This window comes from Meriones unguiculatus, chromosome 1 (assembly GCF_030254825.1).
Source record: "Meriones unguiculatus strain TT.TT164.6M chromosome 1, Bangor_MerUng_6.1, whole genome shotgun sequence".
Lineage (NCBI taxonomy): Eukaryota > Metazoa > Chordata > Mammalia > Rodentia > Muridae > Meriones > Meriones unguiculatus.
Genome location: NC_083349.1, coordinates 189,413,647 through 189,436,879, shown reverse-complemented (window position 1 = coordinate 189,436,879; position 23,233 = coordinate 189,413,647). Strand labels below are relative to the sequence as shown.

The 23,233-nt window shown below is 41.9% G+C and overlaps 1 protein-coding gene across 1 annotated transcript in view; it reads left to right on the top strand.

The window, feature by feature from the left end:
• The window catches only part of Tnfaip8l3 (TNF alpha induced protein 8 like 3), a 39,382-nt gene extending 19,860 nt beyond the window's left edge, over positions 1 to 19,522 (top strand). The window contains exon 2 of the mRNA XM_021638692.2: positions 14,681 to 19,522. Coding sequence (XP_021494367.1) covers positions 14,681 to 15,243 — 563 coding nt within the window. The 3' untranslated portion in view covers positions 15,244 to 19,522. The remainder of the gene's footprint in view (positions 1 to 14,680) is intronic.
• Positions 19,523 to 23,233: the final 3,711 nt, after the last annotated feature.

The following is a 23,233-nucleotide window of genomic DNA, read 5'->3' as shown; positions in this document are numbered from 1 at the left end:
AGGCGAAGCGTAGGGCAATAATAATGTTATGTGAAGCAACATCCAACACAGATCAGAACCTACATTTTTAAGTAGAACAAAATGGTTTACTAATGTTTATATCGGTGCACAAAAACTTCTGATAATATTCACTATATTTTAAAAATATTGGTCATTTTTCAATCTTGGACATAGAAACAGCATTTTAGTGGTAGAATAGAAACAGTGCAATTAAACATTGAGAGCAATGTTTAAACTGCTCCCCTGATGCTCGAGCCAGTGAGGGGGCGGGGCTAGCTCTCCTGCAGGTGGCGAGGGGGAGAGGGAGAGGGCGTCACCCCCACACCCACCTCACCTCATGCCGGTTATGTGGTGGGGCCAGCTCTCCCCAGCTCCAGCCCTCAGCTCTGGCTCACCTGCACACCAACCTCAGGATCCGCTCCGCTGCCCTGTCCAGAAGTCCAGGGCCCGAGTGCTGCGGCTGCTGAGGGACCAGTGGTTTCCGTGGATGGCAGAGATGGGTGGTGGGAGTCGGGGGAGCATCACCTCTGCGCCCGTGCCACCTCACGGCAAGTGAGCGGCAGGGTTAGCTCTCTCACACTTACATCCTCAGAGCTGGCTCGCTTATTCTCCCCGACACACTCCCCCACACAAGGGCCAGCTCCACTGTGCTGCCTAGGGGAGGCCCAGGGCCTGTTCTCCCAAGTGCTGCCAGCAGTTAGAGATGGGGCCAGCTCTCCAGAGCACCACATCTGGTGATGGGCTGGGCCAGTTCTGCGGGGGTGGGGGCTAGACATCACCGTGGTCCCTGGCCCAAACCCGGCTGCCCCAACCAGGGAGGCCCCAGGTTCCAGTGGTGATATGAGCCGTGGCCATCGACGCTGACCCAGACATGGCCCGCAGAGGCCCCTCAGTTGGCCACTCCCACTAGGCTATCCTCTCCATCCTCCAGTCTCAGTTCCATCTCTCTTCATAATGCTCAAGCTGCTCCAGCTAAAATACATTGGTGGGTACAGTAGAGAGACAGGCACACAGGAAAAGCTTTTCTGTGGGCCTGATGCTGTCTGATGACATCCTTAGCTTTAGGATCTACCACATACCCGTACACCGTGTGGTTCCCGTGAAGGCTGGGCACGAAGCGCCTGAGTGACATCCACCATCCATGCTTCACGGCATGGCAGCAAGCAGGTGTCTATGGCCTGCCTGTGCCATGAGCTGGAGGGCAGCTTTGTGGGTGGCAAGGCAGTCTGCAGGTCTCTGTCTTCCTTCTCCCACAATGTGCTGCCTGGATTTGGTTTGATTTTTATGAGCCCCACGCATAAAGCAGCTTTGGTCACCAGCCAGGCCATCAAGCCAGCATAAGCAAAGGACTGCCAACTTCTCTGCCCCTAGCTGATATAAGGGGTTTCTTTGCCCATTGCCAGGGAATTAAAAATATTCTTAACTTATAACTTAAATATAGTTTTTATTACATTTGGACTATATTTAAATTAATAGAGATGTATATTTACTGAAGGTCTCTATGATCTTTCCTCTTTATAATGAAGATATAGAAAATAAAATTCTAACACAATTATAATGAAAATATATTAAAATATATTATTATGTAATATATATATAAACTGTCTCCATCTGTTTTCTTTTTACATATTATTCTTACTATCAAATTGGCTTATAAGTAAGTGCTCATCATTTTGGCTCATAGTAAACTAAAATTTAAAAAGAAAAACAAAATAATGAGAAAACATAAAAGGTATATTTGATCACCGTGACACAAAGGTGAAAGGTGAAATGGAGGTGACCGGTGGTCCCAAAGCTTTCCTTGAGACAATTAACAGGAGTGCTTAAACTTAAGAGTTTGAAGCTGTTTAATGACAAGATATACATACTCATACAGTTCTGGTCAAGATGTTGGTCTTTATCCCAGTTCAGGTATACAGCAGTGGTCCCTGTTGCTTGAGGGCGTAAATTGGCTTTAAGAGGTCATTCCTCCCAGCACGGTGTGTTTTTCCTGAGATAGTTGCCCTTCCTTGAGATACTAAACTCTCTTTTTTCCTTTTCTTTTTTCTTTCTTTTTTAAATTCACTTTACAGCCCAATCATAGGCCCCTCCCTCCTCTCCTCCAGGTCCCACCCTCCCTCTCTCCTCACAGTATCCCCCCTCTACTCCTCAGAAGAGGGGAGGTTCCCCCACCAACCACCCAAGCACATCAAGTTGCCTCAGGACTGAGCGCATCCTCTTCCCCTGTGGCCCTGCCAGGGGGAAGAAATTGAAAAGCAGGCAGCAGAGATAGTAAACTCTTTATTCTAAAGAAATGTAGCTCAAGTCTGCGTTTTTAGATGTGCTGTAAGTATATGTCCATGTAAGTGTATGCATAAATACACACATTTTAAGGATTTTAATGACATTTTTGACCACTACTACTTCTTTAAAAGGAAACAAATAAAAACTAGGTTTTCCAAGACCCTTATTTTAGCCAGGCCTATGTAAGAAAAAACTTCATGATGATGATTATAGTAATAAATGCCAAATATTATCCTGCACAGGATGCCTTAATCCTATTTTTGATGCTTCAGAAACATTAATACGAAGTAAATACTTTTTCTAACAAAAATCCATTTCAAGCTATCTGGTATAACGTAAATCTTTATTAACTAACTAGCTTAAATTGGACTAAGAAAACAAGAACTATGAATGTACTTTACCTATGTTTATAATTATTGTACAGCTAATACTTTTTGTGTTTTAGATACAGCCTCCTGAGTTTTCATTTAAAATTACCTCATTAAAATTGTTTTCTAAATTTTGTAATAATAATATTGATTACAGAATGTTGTAATCAGTTGTATAAAAATAAATATTGTTATAACTAAGGTAAAAATAATATAAAAGGCCAGGAGTGGTGGGCACACGCCTTTAATCCCAGCTCTTAGGAGGCAGAGGCAGGCAGATCTCTGTGAGCTCGAGGCCAGCCTGGTCTACAAAGTGACTTTCAGGACAGTCAGGGCTAGACAGAGAAACCCTGTCTCAAAAAACTGAAATAATAATGATAATAATATAAAATCCATGAAACTTTTGAAGATTAATTCAATACCCTGAGATAAAATTAATGCTTGTTTTTCTATAACAATATTTTTGTAATGAATTGTTCTTAGTTTCCATTTACTAAATGAACATTTAAGAGCTGTTATTAAATATGTCCTCTTTTTTTAAAGATTTATTTATTTATTTTATGTGAGTGCTCTATCTGCATGTGTATCTGCACACCAGAAGAGGGCATCAGATCCCATTATAGATGGCTGTGAGCCACCATGTGGATGCTGGGAATTGAACTCAGGACCTCTGGAAGGGTAGTCAGTGCTCTTAACTTCTGAGCCATCTCTCCAGCCCTAAATATGTACTCTTATTAGACAAAACCTTTGGTTTTTATCCAGTCAGCCATTGCCATCCATATGTATATGTTTGGAGAGTAATGCCTACTTAGAATATTTCTATTAAATCACATAATGACTGTAAAACTTGTGCTAGTGAAAAAATATTTAGATGTTTATAAAATTTGGTCTATTAGATAAACCAATAAATATGGTATTATAAAAGACTTTTAACTATGATGGCTAATATTCATATTAGTTACAGGAACTTGCTCTTGCTCCAAGTATAAAAACCAGATGATTTTATAAACTAAAAGAAAAAAGGACAGCATATCAGAGTCTCCTTTCTGACATAAAGATGAGGCCTGTGCCAGCTGCTTCTCACTCACCCCAAGGTCACTGTAGACTTTCCCCCTCTTCTGAAATCAGGTTCACGTGAACTTCTGAAATGTCGGATGCACCTGTCTTCGTCTTCAACACCACTGAGAGCTGAGTGTCCCTGAGAAACTAAGCGATTTCCTCACCATTTCTGTTCCTTAAACATTTTTGTAATTAGATTTTAAAATTGTTTATGACATCTAATATTCCACCTGGTATATTTATAATTGATAAGCACTAGTCTTGGTTTTAGTGGTTACAAATGAAAATATCATACCCTTCATTTGATTGTATCTTCTTGTTATGACCATTTGCCCTAAACCTTCCCAGTTTATATAAAACTAATGTTTGGAAGATTCAAGCTTTTTCATTGCCTTTATAATTCAGTATAATTTGGGTAAATCAAAAAATCTAGTTATTAAATTAAACCTTAACTCCATTTACTCTAGCTAAAGATACCAAAACAGTTTGGTTACTTCTTGTTTCAAATTATACAAAAGACATCAGAATGCTGTCTAATAACAGCATTGGTAATGTTTTATACCCTAAGTACTAATGTTTCTTACTTTTAATTAGTATCTAAAATGCTCTATAATATACATAGCCTGGCTTTAAAAATTAATTCACTAATATTTGTATTCAAGTAATAAACAGACAACACTACAGCGACTTCTACAAAAGTCTCATTTATAACCATTTAATCATAAGAAGATAGATCATAGATTACAAGTAACTATGTAGTCAATCTCATTGCAAATATACAAATTTTGGTTATTTTATATTTTTGATTAATCTGTAAATGTCACTTCATTGGGCCAAACTGTGTTCCTGATTATTTAATTTTAATTTATAGTAATTTTATTTTAATGTTAATTTATAGTAATCTGTCACATATGAGTACTATGTCATAATGGCTAATAATTTTGGTATGATCCAAGGATTTCTTTCTCAGTGGCATTTTCCAGATATTCTCTTTCCTGAAGACTGCTGTCCTGACAAGGATCTGTGTCTACAGAGAGGGCTGATTAGATTGTTAGGATGTGGAGAGATTGGAGTATTGTAGATCCAATACTTACCTTAGCTTGGGTTCATTCCAGCCCTTTAGAACATACATTTCTTGGGCTAGAGAGATGGCTCAGAGGTTATGAGCACTGCTTGTTCTTCCAGAGATCCTGAGTTCAATTCCCAGGGACCACATGGTGGCTCATAACCACCTATAATGATGTCTGGTGCCCTCTTCTGGTATACAGGTGCAGAGAGACCATTGCATACATAATAAATCAAATAATTCTTTAAAAAAGAAAAAGAACAGCCATTTCTTGCCCGCCTCTGAATTAGAACTAAATCTGTGATTACCAGATTAAAACGTTTTATCATCTATCAATTTTACAGACTACTAGCTTCCAAAGATACAAAAGCTCAGAATGCCATAAGATAGCATCTTGGACCTATAGAAAAGCTCTCTCCATCTCCCTGTGTACCTGTCTCTCTGATGTACCCACCAATGTATTTTAGACTTGGTTTCTAACTTTCTTCGTTCTGAAAAACTATGAAAACCACAGCAGACATCATATTTGATAGAAAAGGTTTAGAGGTAATCCTTTCTAACTTAGGAATGAGACAGAAAGACCAAGTAATTCTTATTTCCAAATATTACATTGGGCACTCTAACCATTATAGTAAAGCAATAAAACAACTAACAAGAAGGTAAGGGATGACAAATTTGTACAGGCAGTGTTGGCTACCTCACAGTATCCAAGGGATGCCCCACCAAATCCACTAGACCTATCAGCAGAGCTCAGCAAACCAAAGAACTGGGTGGGGGGGAGGTGAACTGTGTCTTTAATGTGGAAACTTCTCGTCGATTAAATCTGACCATTTGGTAAGATCTTCTCTATCCTCTGATCATGTTTATAAAGCATTTGCACATTTTACTGATCCAATATCCCTTGATATAACTTCCAGCTCACTTACATTTATGTGAGAGAGAGAGAGAGAGAGAGAGAGAGAGAGAGCGATGGGTTGGGGGCTTGTGTGAGTCAGAACACATGTGCGGAGGTCAGAGATCAACTTCCTAGTGCTCCCTTCCCCATGGCTTGTGGGGGATGGAACTTGGGCCATCAGCGTGCACAGCTATCTGGTCAACCCTTTGTTACAGTTACTAAATGGCAGTTAATGACTGCATTCTTCCGTGTTTATCTCCAAGTGACTTGGCTTGCCAAGTTCTGTTATTAGTTCTAATAGATTTTTAGGCACTTGAACAAATGATTTGAAAGTTCATATAGGAGAGGAAAAGAATAATGAGGACAGTTTGTAAGCAGAACGAGTACTTAACCACTGTGCTAGCAATTAGGATGTGGTACTGTTATCAAAATATACCAACAGACTAAAGAATACTCTGAAAAATTCAGCAATACATCTATTAAATGTGGAACCTTGATATAAAAACAAGGAGGCCAGACAGGTCAGTAGCAAAAGGGATGTACTGTTTAGCCAAAAGAAGAAAATGAGGTTTTTAAAAATCAAGGGACTTGTTGGGCAATGTATGTTAAAAGTTTAAATCTTCTGTATACCATGAGAGAAAGGTAAAGCTATTGGCGAGAACAATGCATCTTAAAACAAAATAGCAGTATTCTACCATTCAGATGGACAAAAAAATTTCTTTAATGGCCTATTGATGAGGAAGCCCAACCCCAGGAACTCACTGCTACTGGGAGTGGAAATTAGTGCAGTCTCCTTGGAGACCAACCGGCAGCACTTGGGGCAGGACCTGGCGTGCATGTTCTAGATGTAGATTCTGGCAGACCGCGCTGTGTGCGCAGGAAGCATAATCAATTTACGTGTCCAGCAACAGAAAACATGCAGGAACGTTCATGCCACGTAAATCTTGAAAGCGCGGTGCCGAATGAAGTGTTTCTAAAGGGTTTATGTTACACCTTTTATGGAAGAGTTTACAATCACTCATCTATAAAAATCAGAGATCGGACGAACACTTCAGCCTCTGGAGTCAATTAGATTCAAGGGCAGAGAAGCAGGGGAGAAGTTGAAAACAGAAGGAACATCACCTCCCTCTGTCTTGGAAGGCCAAGTATTGAGACCCATTTTTGGGCTGGCCGTACGGCCTGCCAGGCAGAGCGTCTGCCTCCCAAGCTGATGACCTGAGTCAAATCCCCAGAACCCGTATGAAGGTGGAACAGAGAAGAGCCTCCACAAGCTGTCCTCTGACCTTCAGATGTTGGCTTTGGAACATGTACACACCCACACGCACACATCACATGTATACAATACAACACATTTTAAAAATAGTTTTAAAGAATTGGTCTGGGTATTACCCATATAAGCATCACATTTTCTTCTGCTTTATCTCTATGCTTGAAATGCTTTGCTGGTTAATGATTTGTTGTAGTGTGTGTGTGTGTGTGTGTGTGTGTGTGCCTGTGTGTGTGCACATATGTGCATGCCTGTATGAGAGAACACATATGCCCGTGGAGGTCAGGAGAAGGTGTCTGGTCTGTTGGAGCTGGAGTTACAGGTGTTTTGAGTACGTGGTGAGAGAGTAGGGACCTGAACCCTGGTCCTCATGATAAGAGCAGTAAGCACTCTTAACCACTGGACCATCTCTCCCACCCAGTTTTTTTTTAATAATAATAATTCTTTTGAGAAAGATAAAACCAATCAATCTTCATTTTCAAGTGGGCAGTAATTTAAAAACCATTTAAACTAATTGGTTTATCTTTCATGCATGAAAGCTTGGTGTGTATTGAAATAGTGTGTGTTTAGTTCGGGTGAAGCCCAGGATGATGGGGAGGGCGGAGTGCAAAGCCCAGCTCCGTCATTTCCTGCACAGTGGACTTAGAAAGGTAACCTCACTTTCTCTTTCCTTGAGTGTAAAATGCTGCTACTCCTGTGTGCATTGTGGACTTGCTGCCAGAATATGATCTGTTACAGGCATAAAGTTCTTCAGTGAGCAAGACTAACCCCTAAGGAGACCCATTGGCTATTATAGTTGATGATAACCTACCACTTAAAGGGATAGCACTTACTAGAAGCAAGGATGGAGCTTGACCAGGCTTTGTTTAAAGTAATCATTTAAGTAGCTGCTGGCCTTACTGATGGATGTTCCTCTGCAGTATAAGAATCTTTCTCGGATCATCAGAATTAACATTCAAGTTGGAAATGACTCAGTCTCTAGTGACTTCATAAATAGCTGCTTCAAATAGTTCTGGTAAAGGGAAGTGATCAGCTATGGGTTTACTTTTCAGAGCTAGCTATAAAATCAACAAGGAAAAACCCCACATAATTTTGTTAAAACAGACACAATTCCGTTCAAACACAAAAACTATATTCATCCTCAACTTCTGGTAAATGTAGTAATATTCTATCTTAAAGTTGTATTTTTTGTGTTAAATGGCATGTATTAACTTTCCTAGCTAGATGCAGATTTAAATTGGGACCCATTTAATGTTTCACATAACAAAGAAATCCCCATTATTAAGGAGCTTTTTTAGTTACTGTTCTATTTCTGTGAAGAGACACTATGACCAAAGCAACTTATAAAAGAAAGCGTTTAACTGGAATCTGGCTTACAGTTTCAGTGGTTAGTCCATGGCAGATAGTATAGTCAGGCCCTGGGGCAGAAGCTGAGAGCTTGTATCTTATCCACAGACAGCAGGGGTTGGGGAGGAAAAGAGGGAGGGGGGAGGGGAGGGGAGGGAAGGGAAGGAAAGGGGAAGAGAGAAGAAGAGCGCAGAGGGGAGGGAAAGAAGGGAGAAGAGAGGAGAGATTTTTACCACTTTTGCCCTATAGCCAGCATTCCAACTTCCAGCTGGCACTCAGGAGCTCCTGCATTTCAGCTGTAGCTCTTCTGGGAAGCTTGTGGGTAGAGTCCAGCTTTGCCTACAGTAGCTACTCAGTCCTGGAAGTTTGTCAATTAACCCCAAAACAGGAGTGGGTATTCAGGTGTTGGGGAGATGAAGCATGAGGGAATGCCCTACCTTTGTTAAACACTCAGAGTGCCGAGGAAGCACAAACAAAAGCCACAGCAGCCAAAGCAGGAACACAGATGCAGATTGCTACTGACCCGACTCCAAACAACTGCACCAGGAAACCAGTATTTTATGACTGTCCACATGAAGACCGAAGTTTTTCATCCTGTTTTCCGAAGGGGTTGTTCTGACCAATACCTGTCATTTTAGGTGAAATGAAGAGATTTTGGCAGGGACAGCTGTGCAAGCTTTTAGTTTATCATCTCTTTTCTTACCCACCCCAGCCAGCACCCAGCCTACACGGAGCAATCTGTAGTTCAACCCCCGATTCTGCACCTGAGGTGGAGTGGACCACGTACTCGATCCTCACAGTCCTGCAAGAGAAGGCTTGAGTGTTCCGGCTCGTAGCTTAAGATGAGTGTCAGCAGCTCACTCAGAGATGTGTGGCTGGTGACCAGCACAGCTCCAGGACCCAAGTCCACAAGGCTCCAGACAGAGCCTGCATCCCTTGCCTTTGTGCAGCCCCCTTTGGAGAATGGTGGTGCTTCCTGTGGTTGTTTGAATGAAAAGGGGTCCCGTAGGCTCATATATTTGGATGCTTGATCCCAGTTGGTGGAACTGTTCTGGAGAAGGACTGGGGGTGTGGCTTTATTGAAGGAGGTGTCACTGGCTTTGAGGTTTCAAAACCCCATGCTATTCTCTCTCCTCAACCTCTCCCCTCCTCTCCTCAAACCCACAGCAGTCCTCCTCTCTCGGCCTGCTGGCAATAAAATTACTGATGTGTTCCATCATGCCTGGCTTCATGGCTAACTTCTTATCAGACCACGTTAGATCTGGAACCTTGAAAATGTGTCTGTGGAGGAGCTCTTGTTCTTCTGTTCTTGACAGAAGAACAGTCATCGACTTTGCCATCTCTTAGACCACTCATATGTGCTTGCATCCTAAGAGCATAACCCTCAGCCTTTGGTTTTGCATCTCTCAGAAAGACACTTTTTTAATTCACTGTGGAAGGAAGTTGAAGTTTAGGGTTGTTTGTGAGCCTGTCCTGCTCAAAACACCTCGAAGTCCCCTCTTCCCTGGACTGAAAATGCAAGTGTCTGGAAGCCAAAACCATGAACTCTTGTGAGTTCCTCTGCCTGAGTCTTACCTTCTTCATGGCCATTATCTTGCCACCCACTCTCCTTGTACACTTGATTCCCTGCCTTGACAGATGGTCTCACCAAACAGCGTGCATTGCTTCCATCTGGATACCATGTCCACTTTTAACTTCTACTTAACATTTTGCACTCAATTCTCTTTCTGGCTGTCATCTTGAACTGTCAATAGAAACGAACTGATGCTGTTTGCTTGCTGTTACAAAACAAATCTCTGTTGCATAATTTTAATATGTCTCCCAGCATTTAATATGCAAGTTTCCCCCTCGCTGTTTAGAGAAGTGACAGAGGTAGAGACTTAGAGTCCTCTGAGGAAAAGGAGGGCAAAATAGCTGTGCTCTGGCCCTTCCACCCCCAAGTTCTGGTGACGCATAAGAGCACTTTCCTGGGCTCTGGTGACAGCTCAGTGTCTGATGTCTTTTATAACCATCATTTGCTTCGTCTCTCCCGAAGTTTATTACCTCATTCTCACTAGGCTCCTCTATCTCTTTCCTGCCCACTCACCAAGCTTGGTAAGACTTTCCTGCTGTTTGTCACTATTGGCATGACATTTCACCATCTGGGAGAGCTTTGCGTTTTCTAGAAAGATGGAAGCATAACTTGTGCTCTGGGTGAACACTGATTTTAAAGCAGCCGCTCTGTGAGGCCCCGGGCCTTTTCCATCCTTTGAAGTGTCCGCTTAGGGCATCTTTGGTGTTCTCTCCCTCTAGACTGCTTCATTCCCACTGTCAGACTATAGTCAGAAATCCTGAGGCATCCTAAAGTAGCCCTTACCCTTCATGGCTAGAAAATGGGGCTTTTGTTCAGAGATAATTAAGAAAATTATCTCTAACCAGAAACACTTTCCTAAGGCTTGTATATAGGAATGAAAAATAAAGTTGTACCAATACCTATTTTGGATAGTTTGGCATTCATCACAGCCACAGTGAAGCTTACTTTTCTAATCAGCTTACTCCTGACCTTGGGTCTCAAAACTTAACTCTTGTTCTTCCTTCTAACCTTCAGTCTCTTCCCGGTATATTACCAACATGGTTCCTCTATAGGATGCTAATACAGAAGTATGAATAGAAAAAGCCCAGGATCTTCATGCATAAAGCATTTTTGAACAGGACTGCATCCTACTGGGAGGCCCACACTCCCTTAAATCATTAGCAGCAGTGTGTACCCCCTCCCAGACAGAACTCTGGGAGTTGTAAAAATGTTCTTCTGTTCATCGGATTGCCTTTATTTTACTTCTATTAATCCTTTCCACCGTGACCTGTAAAGCATGCCACAGGGTGCGTCATGCAAATTTATATGTACATGTATGTTTGCGTGTGTGCCTAGTAAGTTTCTAGCTGGGTGATAGACAAAACCATGGGCTTACCTCTTCTCCAGGACGTCTTAAAGCCTTGACGATATGTGATGTGGTGAACCATCAAGAGCAAAAACACGTAGTCATCTCTAACTCATTAAAGTTACTGCAGGGCCTTCTTTTCTGGGCATCGGACAGGATGGGTGGTATAGGGCATTTCTGCTGGGGCACATCCATAATCGCTCAGAAGGCAAAAGTCTGTGCTCATGTGGCAATCTACTTGGTGATACGGTTTTCTGCTTGCTTTGTTTGTTTTTCATACTCTTGAGTTCTAAGAGTAGAAGTTTGTAAATCCTTATTCAAGAGCGATGGCCAGAAGCATTAGAGAAAACGCCTAGGAACTTGGTATCGTGAAAATAAGTAAGTGCAAGACCTCATTCTGCCCACCCAAATCAACTTACTGCTGCCATCACAACTCACCAGAAATGCAGAGGCCTACAATGCTTAGTTTGTCTCTGTTTCTGGAACTCAGAAGTCTGAAGTCTGTTTACAGGGGTTTCGGAGCATGGAGGGAAGAATGCTTCATCCTGCATTTTCAGTTTCCACAGGCCACCCATTCCTAGGCTCCTGTCCTCATCCTCCATCTGCAAAGCCAGCAGACATGTCACCCCACTCCCCAGCCTTCTCAAACCACTTTCTCTTTTGCTCCATTCTCTCCCATCTTTCCCTTACAATAACACATCATTCCATGGGCCTGGGGATAAAACAACAGAATCCTTCTATTTCAAGACCCCTAGCAACATCTGTTTCGTCATGTAAGATAGCGTCGGGTCCAAGCTCTGGTGCGTGGACAACATGGTAGGACGAGGCATTTTTCTGCCATTCATCTCTTTTTTTCTCTTGGAATTGATAGAATACCTCAATGTATTTATTAAGCCTCACAGAAGAGAATTCATTTCATTTTGTGCAATACCCAGTGTTCTTCAAAAATCAGGGGACTCTTTCTTTATCTTCACAAGGCACATATTTTTTGCCTAAAAAAATATTTATTTTATTTTAAATTGTCTGTCTGTCTGTCATCTGTCTGTATATATATATATATATATATATATATATATATATATATATATATATGCACACCAGTACAGGTGCCCACAAGGACCAGAAGACAGAGTTATGGACCGTTGTGAGCTGCCTGCTTTGTGTCCTGGAAACTGAACTCTGCAAGAGCAGTCCTACTGTGCTGTTGACTGCTGAGCCATCTCTAAGCCTGATTTTTTTTTTGTCTTATTTCGAAGCTTCTCAACAGCCCAGGATGGCCTCAAACTTGTACTCCTCCTCTTTAGTGCAAGCATGCATCACCTCCCCAGCTCAAAGAGAGTTTTGAAGGAACAGACTTCCAGATACAAATTCCCTTTCTGACTTCTATACATCCTCTCTGTGCAGACTTTATACAAATTCATTTGCCTGGGAAGACACGAGGCCAAGGCGTGGTGATCTTCCTTCTTTCCGATGTCCAATCATGGTATTTCTTCTTAGGGAGAACTTTAAGGGAATTTGTAGCTCTGGGATGGAGAACCTTCCCAGACAAACAGCCAATCTGAAACTCACATTGATGATATGTCTTTTAATCAAAGTACCTTAACTCACTAGTCTACATGTCATTTAGAGATGTGTTTCTAATAAAACTTTATTTTTAAAAGATCAATAAGTGTTCATCCCAGGCTAGACTTGGTATGAGCACCGTGTCTGCTAGGAGAAAATTATCAATCCTTGGAGATTTATTGTCACCGGAATCTTCCTTAAATTTCAATTACTTCAACACTTTGGTTGTGGATAATTATGTTGGGTTAATCGAGTCGAGCGTTTTCAAGCATTAAGAACCTATGTGAAACTAAAGCTGTGTGGGTGAGGCAAGTATGTTGATGCATTCTTATAATCTCAGCACCAAAGAGGTAAAAGAGGGAATATCGCAAGATCAAAGCCAGTCTGGGCTGCATGGACCAGCTGCAGAGTTTACAGAGTATTTCAACAAGTCCAGGATAGGCTAATGTAGATGTTGTTGGAGGGTTTAAAAAATACACATATGCTCGTCTTTATTCACAGAGTGGGTAGGAACAAAACATGATGACTGTGGTTTCCCTAAGCTTATTCAGTGTGCTGGTCATATAAAGCGGGTTTGACTTCTCATCTGTTGGTAGTTTTGTTTTCCACACAGTACCATCCTATGTCCTCAAGAACATTGGTGAGCTGAGCTTAGTGGTACACAGAATCCCAACTCTTGGAAGGCAGAGGCAGGAGGATCTTGAGTTCAAGTTTAGCTTATACTACATAGGAAGTTCCAGACCAACCTGGGCTACATAGTGAGACCTTGTATCTTTGTGATTTTTTTTTTTTTTGTCTTGTGCTGTGGACCATACCAGACCTTTGTGCTTGCTAAGGAATGCTCTCCCACTAAGCTAAATCCCCACTCCCTGTGAGACCCTTGTCTCAAAAATAAAAATAAACAAGTAAATAAAGAACAAGCAAGTAAGCACTGGTTAGGTAACATTTCCTAACAGAGTTCTTTTGACTTTCCCCAAGTTCCTGACATCTATTGTGTAAGTTGTTGTACATTCCGGGAATGACAAGCACTGCACAACAGCTGCCTGGCATCTGCAGAGTACCACACTTTCCGAGACCTTGAAAGTGAAAACAATATTTCTCAGACTCAATAAAACATGGAGCCTGCGACTCAGTTAAAAGAAATACTTTCATGATCAGCTGTCCATATGTTCCTGGAAATGAGATTGACTGCATTCTGGTCACTATCCTGGTCACTGTTCTCTCTTGTATAAGTTGCAAAACTGAGTAGTTTCCCTGGTGCCAGCAGCTACAGGGAAATCTCTGGTAAGCAGTGAAGCTGGACAGGCCTCACGTGTGGAGCAGGTCCGAAGTGGTAAGATCTAGTCTGGAGGAGAGGGACAGTCCCACAGGGGGAGGAGCACGGGTGCCATTCAGAAAGGTCTAGGACAAACAGGTGTATGTGTCGGGGGCAGGGCAGCTGGTGGCTTGGAGGTTGTTGATGTCTGTTTTCCCATAAAGTGTCTTTCTTTATGCCATCAGGAACAGCAGTGAGAGCTGGTGAGACTGATTTGGTTATTATGAAGGTGTTTGCCACCAAACCTGATAAACTGAATCTTGGGGACACACATGGGAGAAGGAGAGAGCTGACTCCCACAAACACTCCTGTGACCACGACACACATGTACACATGTGCACATCATAAATGTTAGAGAGAGAGAGAGAGATGCAGACATGCATAAATGTAATTTAAAGTTAATAAAAACGTGGTGAACAGGGCACAGTGACAACACACACCTGCCATCTAAGCACTTGGAAGATCTGGGGTCTTATTTAATTAGGCAGTTGTAGATACAGACATGAGTTTCTGGTCTAAGGATCTACGCTCAACTTAAAGTGTTTTGCTTTAAAAGATGAAACAGTTCTCACATTTCGGCGTTTATTTCTTTACCACAGGTCCTAATGTGTTCAGTTCAAAGAGTCTTGCCCTTCAAGCCCAGAAGAAGATCCTGAGCAAGATAGCCAGCAAAACTGTGGCCAACATGTTGATTGACGACACCAGCAGTGAGATCTTTGATGAGCTGTACAAAGTCACGGAAGAACACACACATAGCAAGAAGGAGGCCCACAAGATCATGAAAGATTTGATCAAGGTGGCAATCAAAATCGGTATCCTCTACCGGAACAAGCAGTTCAGCCCAGAGGAGGTTATAGTGGTGGAGAAACTCCGGAAGAAGCTGAACCAGACCGCCATGACCATGGTCAGCTTCTACGAAGTCGAGTACACCTTTGACACAAATGTGCTCTCTAAGCTTCTGCATGAGTGCAAGGACCTGGTACATGAACTGGTTCGGCGACACTTGACACCCAGAACCCACGGACGCATAAACCACGTCTTCAACTACTTCGCTGATGTGGAATTCCTTTCCACTCTCTATGGCCCTCATGGGGGCTGCAGGCCCAATCTCAAGAGGATCTGTGAAGGAATCAACAAGTTGTTAGATGACAAGATCCTCTGAAAAGCTTCTCTTCCAGACTTTGCTGCTTCGAAGTTCGACTCTCCAGCCTTGTCCAGTAGTAATCAAGCAGCAACCCTCATTCAAGGCCTTCCTGTTCTGTCTTCATCCTTCTGATGCCAATTCTAACCCAGACTTAGGTGTGTTTGCTCCCTGTGCACAGACACGAGGTCTCAAGTCTAAAGAACTGTCAACTGTTGTAAGCAGGGAGGCTGCTTCGCTCACCACTCTAAGCTCGGTTTATCTCAAAGTGGAAGGTATCCTGGATTAGGATACAGAAGGCGTGGACCTGGATATCAGCTCTGCCGCTGTCACTAGATCCTCTGTGTTCTGGGACCATGACGCTTCCTGACTTTCTCACACGGCTGTAGTGAGGATGGAACAGGATAACTCACATTCACAGTTTTGTCAAAAGGAGACCAGCATATAACAATAGATGTGACACAAGTATCCATAACCAATGGGTTTGTTTGTTATCTGTTGTCACGGCATATTCAATAATCACAGTACCAGAGAAGCTGGGGTGTGAGAATGATGATTTGGGGTTGAGGGGTAATAGTCTGGACTGTAGAGTGAGGTTGAAACAAACCTGGCCTGTACAGAAAACTGAGGAAATGAAGAAAGAAAGAAAGAAAGAAAGAAAGAAAGAAAGAAAGAAAGAAAGAAAGAAAGAAAGAAAGAAAGAAAGAGGAGGGAAAAGAAGAAATGGAAGAAAATAAAGAGTTCCTTCCCTCCCTTAAGAGAAATGAGTCAAGGTGGTGGCGTTCTCCTTCTGCACGTGGAGTAGGGCCACCTGCTCGAGGCTGCACTATTTTCTGGTTCTCTCCGGTTTCGTCTCCAGCCACATCTGTCCACAGCCTGCACTGGCTCTCCTTCTCACTTGTCCCCTCCTTTCATTTCATCTTACACAGGAAAGTTTTAGTTTGGATGAAGAGTTTTTAATTCCCCTTAATGAGATGATAAATTCTGTTCTGTAGGGTGTGGGGGCTCTGCCCTTAAACTTTATTTATAACTGATCTGTAATGATTTTAAGCATCTGTTGTGGTATAAAGCTTCAGTAGATGTACATATTGTATTATCAAATCGGTGTAATTAGCATATCTATCACAAATATTTATTTTTTTCTGGTAGGGATATTTAGAATCTCCACTCCAGCTATTTAGTAATATGTAGCAAATTATTATTAGCTATAACTACCCTATTATGAAACAGAACAGTATAATTTTCCTGTGTAATTGTAACTATTAACCCCTGCCCATCCCTTTTCTTCTCCACTTATCACTCTGTAATTACTGATGTTCTACCTTTTATCTCATAGATATCAATTTTTGAAATATTTTGTGTTTGTGAATTACAGTGTTTGTTCAATGTCTGTCTTATTTCAGTTAACATAAAGTTTTGTCATTTCATCCATATTGCTGCAAATGTCAGAATTTTTTTTTACAATAAAAAAAAAAACCATTCCATTCTGTTCAAATGTCACTCTTCTGTTGCTCATCTGTTGATGGGTACTTTGAGTCTGTGTCTTGGCTATTGCAAACATTGCTGTAATAAACAAGGGAGTTCCTGTACCTGTTCCAATGTGATTATTTCATTTATTTTGCATGTATAGCCAGTAATGTAGCTCCTGGGTTAGGTGGTAGTTTCATCCTCTACTTCATAAGGAACGTCCATTCTGTTTTCTTCAGTGGCTGTCTTGCTTTGTATCTGCAGCAACACTATATAAAATTTCCATTTCCTTCACACTCCTATCAATAGGTGTCATCCTTTGTCTTTTTGATACTATCATTGTATCTTCAAAGAAGAAAAAGCTCACTGTGATTTTGATGTGTATTTTCCTCATAATTAATGGTTTTAATCACTTTTACGAATATTTTGGCTATCAGTATGCCTCTTTTTGAAAATTTTCTCTTTTGTCTTTTCTCTTTTAAAACTTGGATAGTGTTTTAACTTGCTATTGTGCTCTTTGATTATGTTAATAGTAATATGTTATTAGATCAATGAACAGAGCTCTCTGTGCTATGGACGGCAGAGCCAGAGAAGTAGAGCTGCCCAGGCCAAGATCTGAGTCAACTCCAGATGTAGGGCTCTGAGCTACAGTATTTAATTTCCACTGTTAAAACTGGTTTTGCTTTGATTTTGTTGTGACTGTGCCTGATTCTTCACTCTTGGAATAAGAAATATGTACCTCATTTGTGATTTTAAAGGAGCCCAAACTTTGGGATTTTAAAGAGGCTTTGGGTACTTTAAAGAGACTGAACTTTTAAACACTGTGGGACTTCAAAAGTTATACCATGTCTTATTTCGACATTGATATTACCCTGAGACCTTGGGATAAACAAAAAAGGAAAGCTTATGGATTGTTAATAGTGTTCTAGTATGTCAATGTTTACTATGAGAAGGGGTTCGTTGCCTTGGATGAATAGTTGTCAACTTGACAGAAGCTAGACTTTTCCAGGAAGAGGAATATCTATTGGAAAAATGCACATACCAGGTTGTAGACAAATCTCTAGGGCATCTTCTTGATCAATAATTGATGTGAAAGGTCTAGTTCACTGGAAATGGTGCACTCTGGGTGGACATTCCAAGGTTGTATAAGGAATCACACTGAGCAAGCCATGGGGACTAAGCAGCATTCATCCATGGCCTGGACTTTAGTTCCTGCCTCCAGGCTCCTACTCTGAGTTTGTGCACTTCATTCCCTTCATAAAAGACATTAGTCTGTGAGGAGAAACACTTCCCTTCTCCAGTTGCTTTCGGTCAAGATGTTTTATCACAACAGTAGGAAGCAAACCAAGAAATGGGAGATGGAGTCCTTTGAGTATATCCTGAGCATAACTTGAAATATGGGGTGGAGATGCCTCCAGCCATCCTTTTATTGGTTAGGATTCTGGCTGTCATGGGTATTTCGTATTTTCATGTAACATGGAAGGCTTTTTTCTATAGAGAATTGCATTTGGATTTCGGTAGGAATTGCATTAAATCCATAGATTGCCTTTTGTAGGATGGCTGTTTTTATAGTATTAATCCTGCCAATCCATGAGCATGGGAGCTCTTTCCATCTCCTGGTATAATTGTCAATGTTTTTGTTTTTTGTTTTTTTTTCAGTGTCTTAAAGTTTTTACTACACGAGTCTTTTACTTCCTTAGTTATATTTATTTCATGACTTTTAAAGGCTGTTGTAAACGTAATTGTTCTGTTGGCTCGTTTCCTGGTATGTTGTCATCTGTCTATTTTTTAGTGTTATAGTTGAATCTTCTGCTTTTCTTAATGTGTTGATCAGGTGTGGGATATTTCTTGTGCACTCTTTAGGGTCTTTTATGTAGAAAATCATATTATCTGCAAATAAGGATACTTTGCCTCTGTCTTTGTGCCCTCTTTACTGCCTTCACTTGTCTTATTGAACTAGGTAAGACGTCCAGCACTTTATTAAATAGGGGGAAGAGGGTCCATGCTTGGTTTGTTCCCAATTTTAAAGGAAATGCTTTGAGCTTCTCCTTGGTCCCCTTCTTCTTCCTCCCTTCGTAATTCTTCAGTAACACTAAGATTAAACAAAATTAAGTCGAGCCTATGAACTTTGACTTAATTTGTTTTTCGGCTTAGCTGTAATTTGCAGAGAAAGTTGAGAACAGCAAGATCACCTACTGCAAGTTAGTTTAAATAAACCTCAGAACACCACGAATTTTAAGGTACCTGCAAAAACAGGTACCAACTGCAAAAACAGAGACCTGAGGTTAGAATCACTTTAAAAGAACACATTAGAAAAGGTCCCAAGGACTTGAAGTGCTGACCAGCTGGGAAGGAACTTTGCTTTTTTCTACTGCTGGAGTCTTTGGTTGCCCAGAGGAAACTCTGTGGAACTAAGAGTAAATCTGTGAGCACAGGCATCGATGCCAACCGACTGGTGCTGGAGACACTCAAAGGCCATGGTAAAGCTGGTCCATAAATATTAGAACAAATACAAACTAGCTTCAGCTGCTGCCGCTGCTGCCGTGTTGCTATGGTGATAGGGGAGCAAACAACAGAAGTGGAATATTTCCTCCCACAACTCCCTAACTGCACACCCCCTAACCTCAGAGACCAACAGGAAACCTGGCAATGCAGACACAGGACTCAGAGTTCCAGCCCCAATATCACAACAGATACTGAAGAGTGGCTTTGGAACTCAAAACTAATGAATTGAGTGACGTAGGTACCCAGGTATATAGAGTCACTTAATGTAATTAATAAATGAAAGATGGTGGATCTAACTAACATAAATAAACTTAAAAGTTGAGCTACATGTGTTGTGTTCTTAGTTATTCTGTGTGTTATCAGTAACTATGTAGTATCAAGAAATTCCCCCTTTAGGAGATAGAAAGACCTGGAGGGGACAGGAGCTCCATAAGGAGAGCAACAGAACCAAAAATTCTGGGCACAGGGGTCTTTTCTGAGACTGATACTCCAAACAAGGACCATTCATGGAGATAACCTAGAACCCCTGCACAGATGTAGTCCATGGCAGCTCAGTGTCCAAGTGGGTGTCCTAGTAAGGGGAACAGGGACTGTCTCTGAAATGAACTCAGTGCCTGGCTCTTTGATCGCCTCCCCCTGAGCGGGGAGCAGCCTTACCAGGCCACAAAGGAAGACAATGCAGCCAATCCCGATGGGGGCTACAGCTGGGATACAAAGTGAATAAAATGTAATAAATAAAAATTATATATATAAAAAGAAATTTCCCCTTTAGATGTTGGTCTTTAATTGTATATATTAATAGATTAGGTTACACATTTTTAATGATAGTGCTACATTTGTAAAAAAATTCCAACACAATTTTTGCTTCTTTGAAGCAAATTAATAAAAAAATGAAAATAAACAAGAATTTGGTTGAATGAAAGTAGATAGATTATGGATTTTAAAAGAGCTGCCATGTTGCAAGTCTCCAACGTAGTCACAAACCACCTCAAGACTCACTAGGAAAAACACACCTTACAGGATTCAAAAATTTCAAATTCATGAACATAATTTAATTTTTTCCTGTAAAATATCCAGGAAAGAAGTATTACAGGAAGATTTAAAAAAACTGAAAAAATGAAGGAGACTAAGTACATTTTCCATCACACATCACTGATAATATGGAAAAGGAAAATAAACGAAGCACTTCGTTCACTGCCACAGACATCACTGACACACACACACCACAAACACACACATATAACACAGACATCCTCTAACACATACATGCACACACAACACACATGCACACATACATAACATAACAATCCATTAGCACACACATATATACTCACACAACAACACAGATGGCCACTAACACACACCCGCACACATATGTAAACATGTACACACAGACACATGACACACACAGACACAAGCACAAATACTCACATAGAGACACACAAACAAACACAGACACACAGAGGCACTCCCACACTTGAACAAAGACTTTGTAGAGAGAAGATAATGATTTGTATCTAATATAGATGTCCTTTGTTGTAATTTAATCAGTGCATTTATCATTAAGAAATAAAAAGGCTGTCAAGAAATAAAAAACTTAAGTTATGAATTATTCTTACTTATAAAATACATTACTTCAGAAATGTTAAAACAAAACAAACAAACAAAAACACGTCAAGACCTCTTGCCTAGGAGTCTGTGAGGTAAAGTATGAAATAAGACCACAAACTAGGTATGTGGGCTAGCGGTGACACTTGATTTCAAGGAGGAAAATAATGCCTTGAGATTACAAATTCCAACTCCTCAGATACAGGGGTTTAAAAAACATTCATATGTTTTTTTCTCCATCTTATGAAACAATTAACTGGAAATACACATGCACAGTAGTTTCACAGACTGATGCACAGGGCGAGCTCGGGCAGGGGCTGGGAAATGGAAAATGCAGCCTGCCCTACCCCATCAAACTACAAGGGCTGTCACCGTGTGGGGCCCCTTGAACCAACCGCGAAGACCGATGACCCTCAGCGACCCAAGTACAGCCTCAATCAGCTCTATTGGGCAACCTCAGGCCACGTAGGATTGAACCTCCTTCTTCCTCATGTCTTAAACTAACCTCCAACTCGGCCCCCCAAACCCACCCTTACTGGCACAGGCACAGTCCGGCTTATTTTAGGAGAAAGACAACCAGACCCTGTGGAGACTACAGATTTACCTAGGGGTAACAGATTAGGATTATGAGGGGGAAATGAAAGTTCTGACTCAGTTATCCCAAATTTGGTTTGACGTTATACAGTGTTAAACAAACAAACAAAAAGTGCTCATGGCCTATCCTCTGTAACCTTTTTTATGCCATCCACCTGCACCGTGCTTCCGATGGAGAGTTCTTCTTGGACTGGGGTATGAAAACGACCCTGCTGTGCGTGCGTCAGGCTTCTGTTGAGGCTATGAAGCTTATGCACGACAAAAACCCTAAGGCTCGTATCATTACCTCTCGAATCATTACTGCTTAGATGCTATTCTAATGAGCCACCCTGACTTCTGAATTGGCAGCTCTCTCTGCTTACCTCAAAAGCGGCTTTTAGGTCCATGGGCTTCAAATTACTCCAGGAAAAGAAAATAAAATAAAAAATTCAAAAACCTCTAGTCCGATATCTAGGTATAATTATAGAGGGATATACTCTGTGCCCTCAAGATCTGTTTGCAGGGATTGCCTCAATGCTCTTAGTGATTCTGAAAACCGCTGGGGGGTAATAATTAGCTCAGACTCTCACTCTCACTTAAGCCTATTGCCCAGAAACTTCCTACCCTTCTCCAAACTGTAGAAAAGATCTCCACGCTGCTTCCCCACGCCTTCTGCTGTCTGACTTGAGCATGGCTTTAGCTGAAGCGGAGGCAGCAGTGACCCCTACTGGGCTACTCTGGCAACCGCAGGTCATTTTTGAAATGGTTGTATTTGGGACATTCCGCGTCCAGGGTCCTAAACCCTTGCTATGATTCGGTGGCAATACTAATCTCAAGGGGGTGCAAATGTGATACAGAAATGCTAAGGAAGGAGACAGAAATAATTATCATCCCACATTCAGGAGATCCACAGCATGAGCTCTGCAACAGCGCACTGCCTGGCGATGCTGGTTACCCTGCCCAGCCTGATGCTCAGGATCCACCCGTTCAGGATGTTACATTTGGATACCTACTCGCGGGTTTATTCTTACCAAGGTGAGGCAGTCTCAGCCCCCTGCTTTGGCTAAACTGTCTTTACGGGTACCTCTAACAGTGACGCGGCTGCCTACGGCCCTTCCTTGGGTTCTGAAGTACAATGCATTCTACGCCTCAGCTCAGAACTCTGCATGATTTTAGAGACGTTTCCTTTCCCTTTTCAATATTTACGGGATAGCTCCTATGTGATAGGAGTAATGCAGTTCTTCGAGACAGCCAGTATTGGTTGCACCCCAGATCTAGCGTTATCCCATTGCCAGGCAGCGGGGGTGGTGGGCGCACGCCTTTAATCCCAGCACGCAGGGGCAAGAGGCAGGCGGATCTCGGTGAGTTAGAGGCCAGTCTGGTCTACAGAGCGAGTTTCAGGACAGTCAGGGCTACCGAGAAACTCTGCCTCGAAAAACCAGCCCCCTGAAAGAGGGGTGGGGGAGAAAAGAGAAGAAAAGAAGAAAGAGTTATACCATCTTTCCCACAGGACCCAGGAACTCGTGTGTTGCCACCCGAGCCCTCACCAGGTTGCCGTATTCAGTCCCACTCAAGTCTCCCCAGGCCATTGTCTGCAGGGAATGAGCAAGCCAAAGCAGGATGCGCTGCTGCTGTGCGCCTCGGTAGTCTGTCTTCAGAGGAGCCCAGGAGAGTCGTGATCTGGACCATCAGAACAACTCTTCTCTGTGAAAGGAATTTGCTATTTCCTGAGAACCAGCTGCTAGGCAGAGAGCTAAGTGATGCACCCACTGGGTTCCTTTTCAGCCTGTCATGCATGACAGCACCAACCCAGAGGGCGACTTCCCAGTGCTCTTCGGCAGACAGATGTTACTCACCG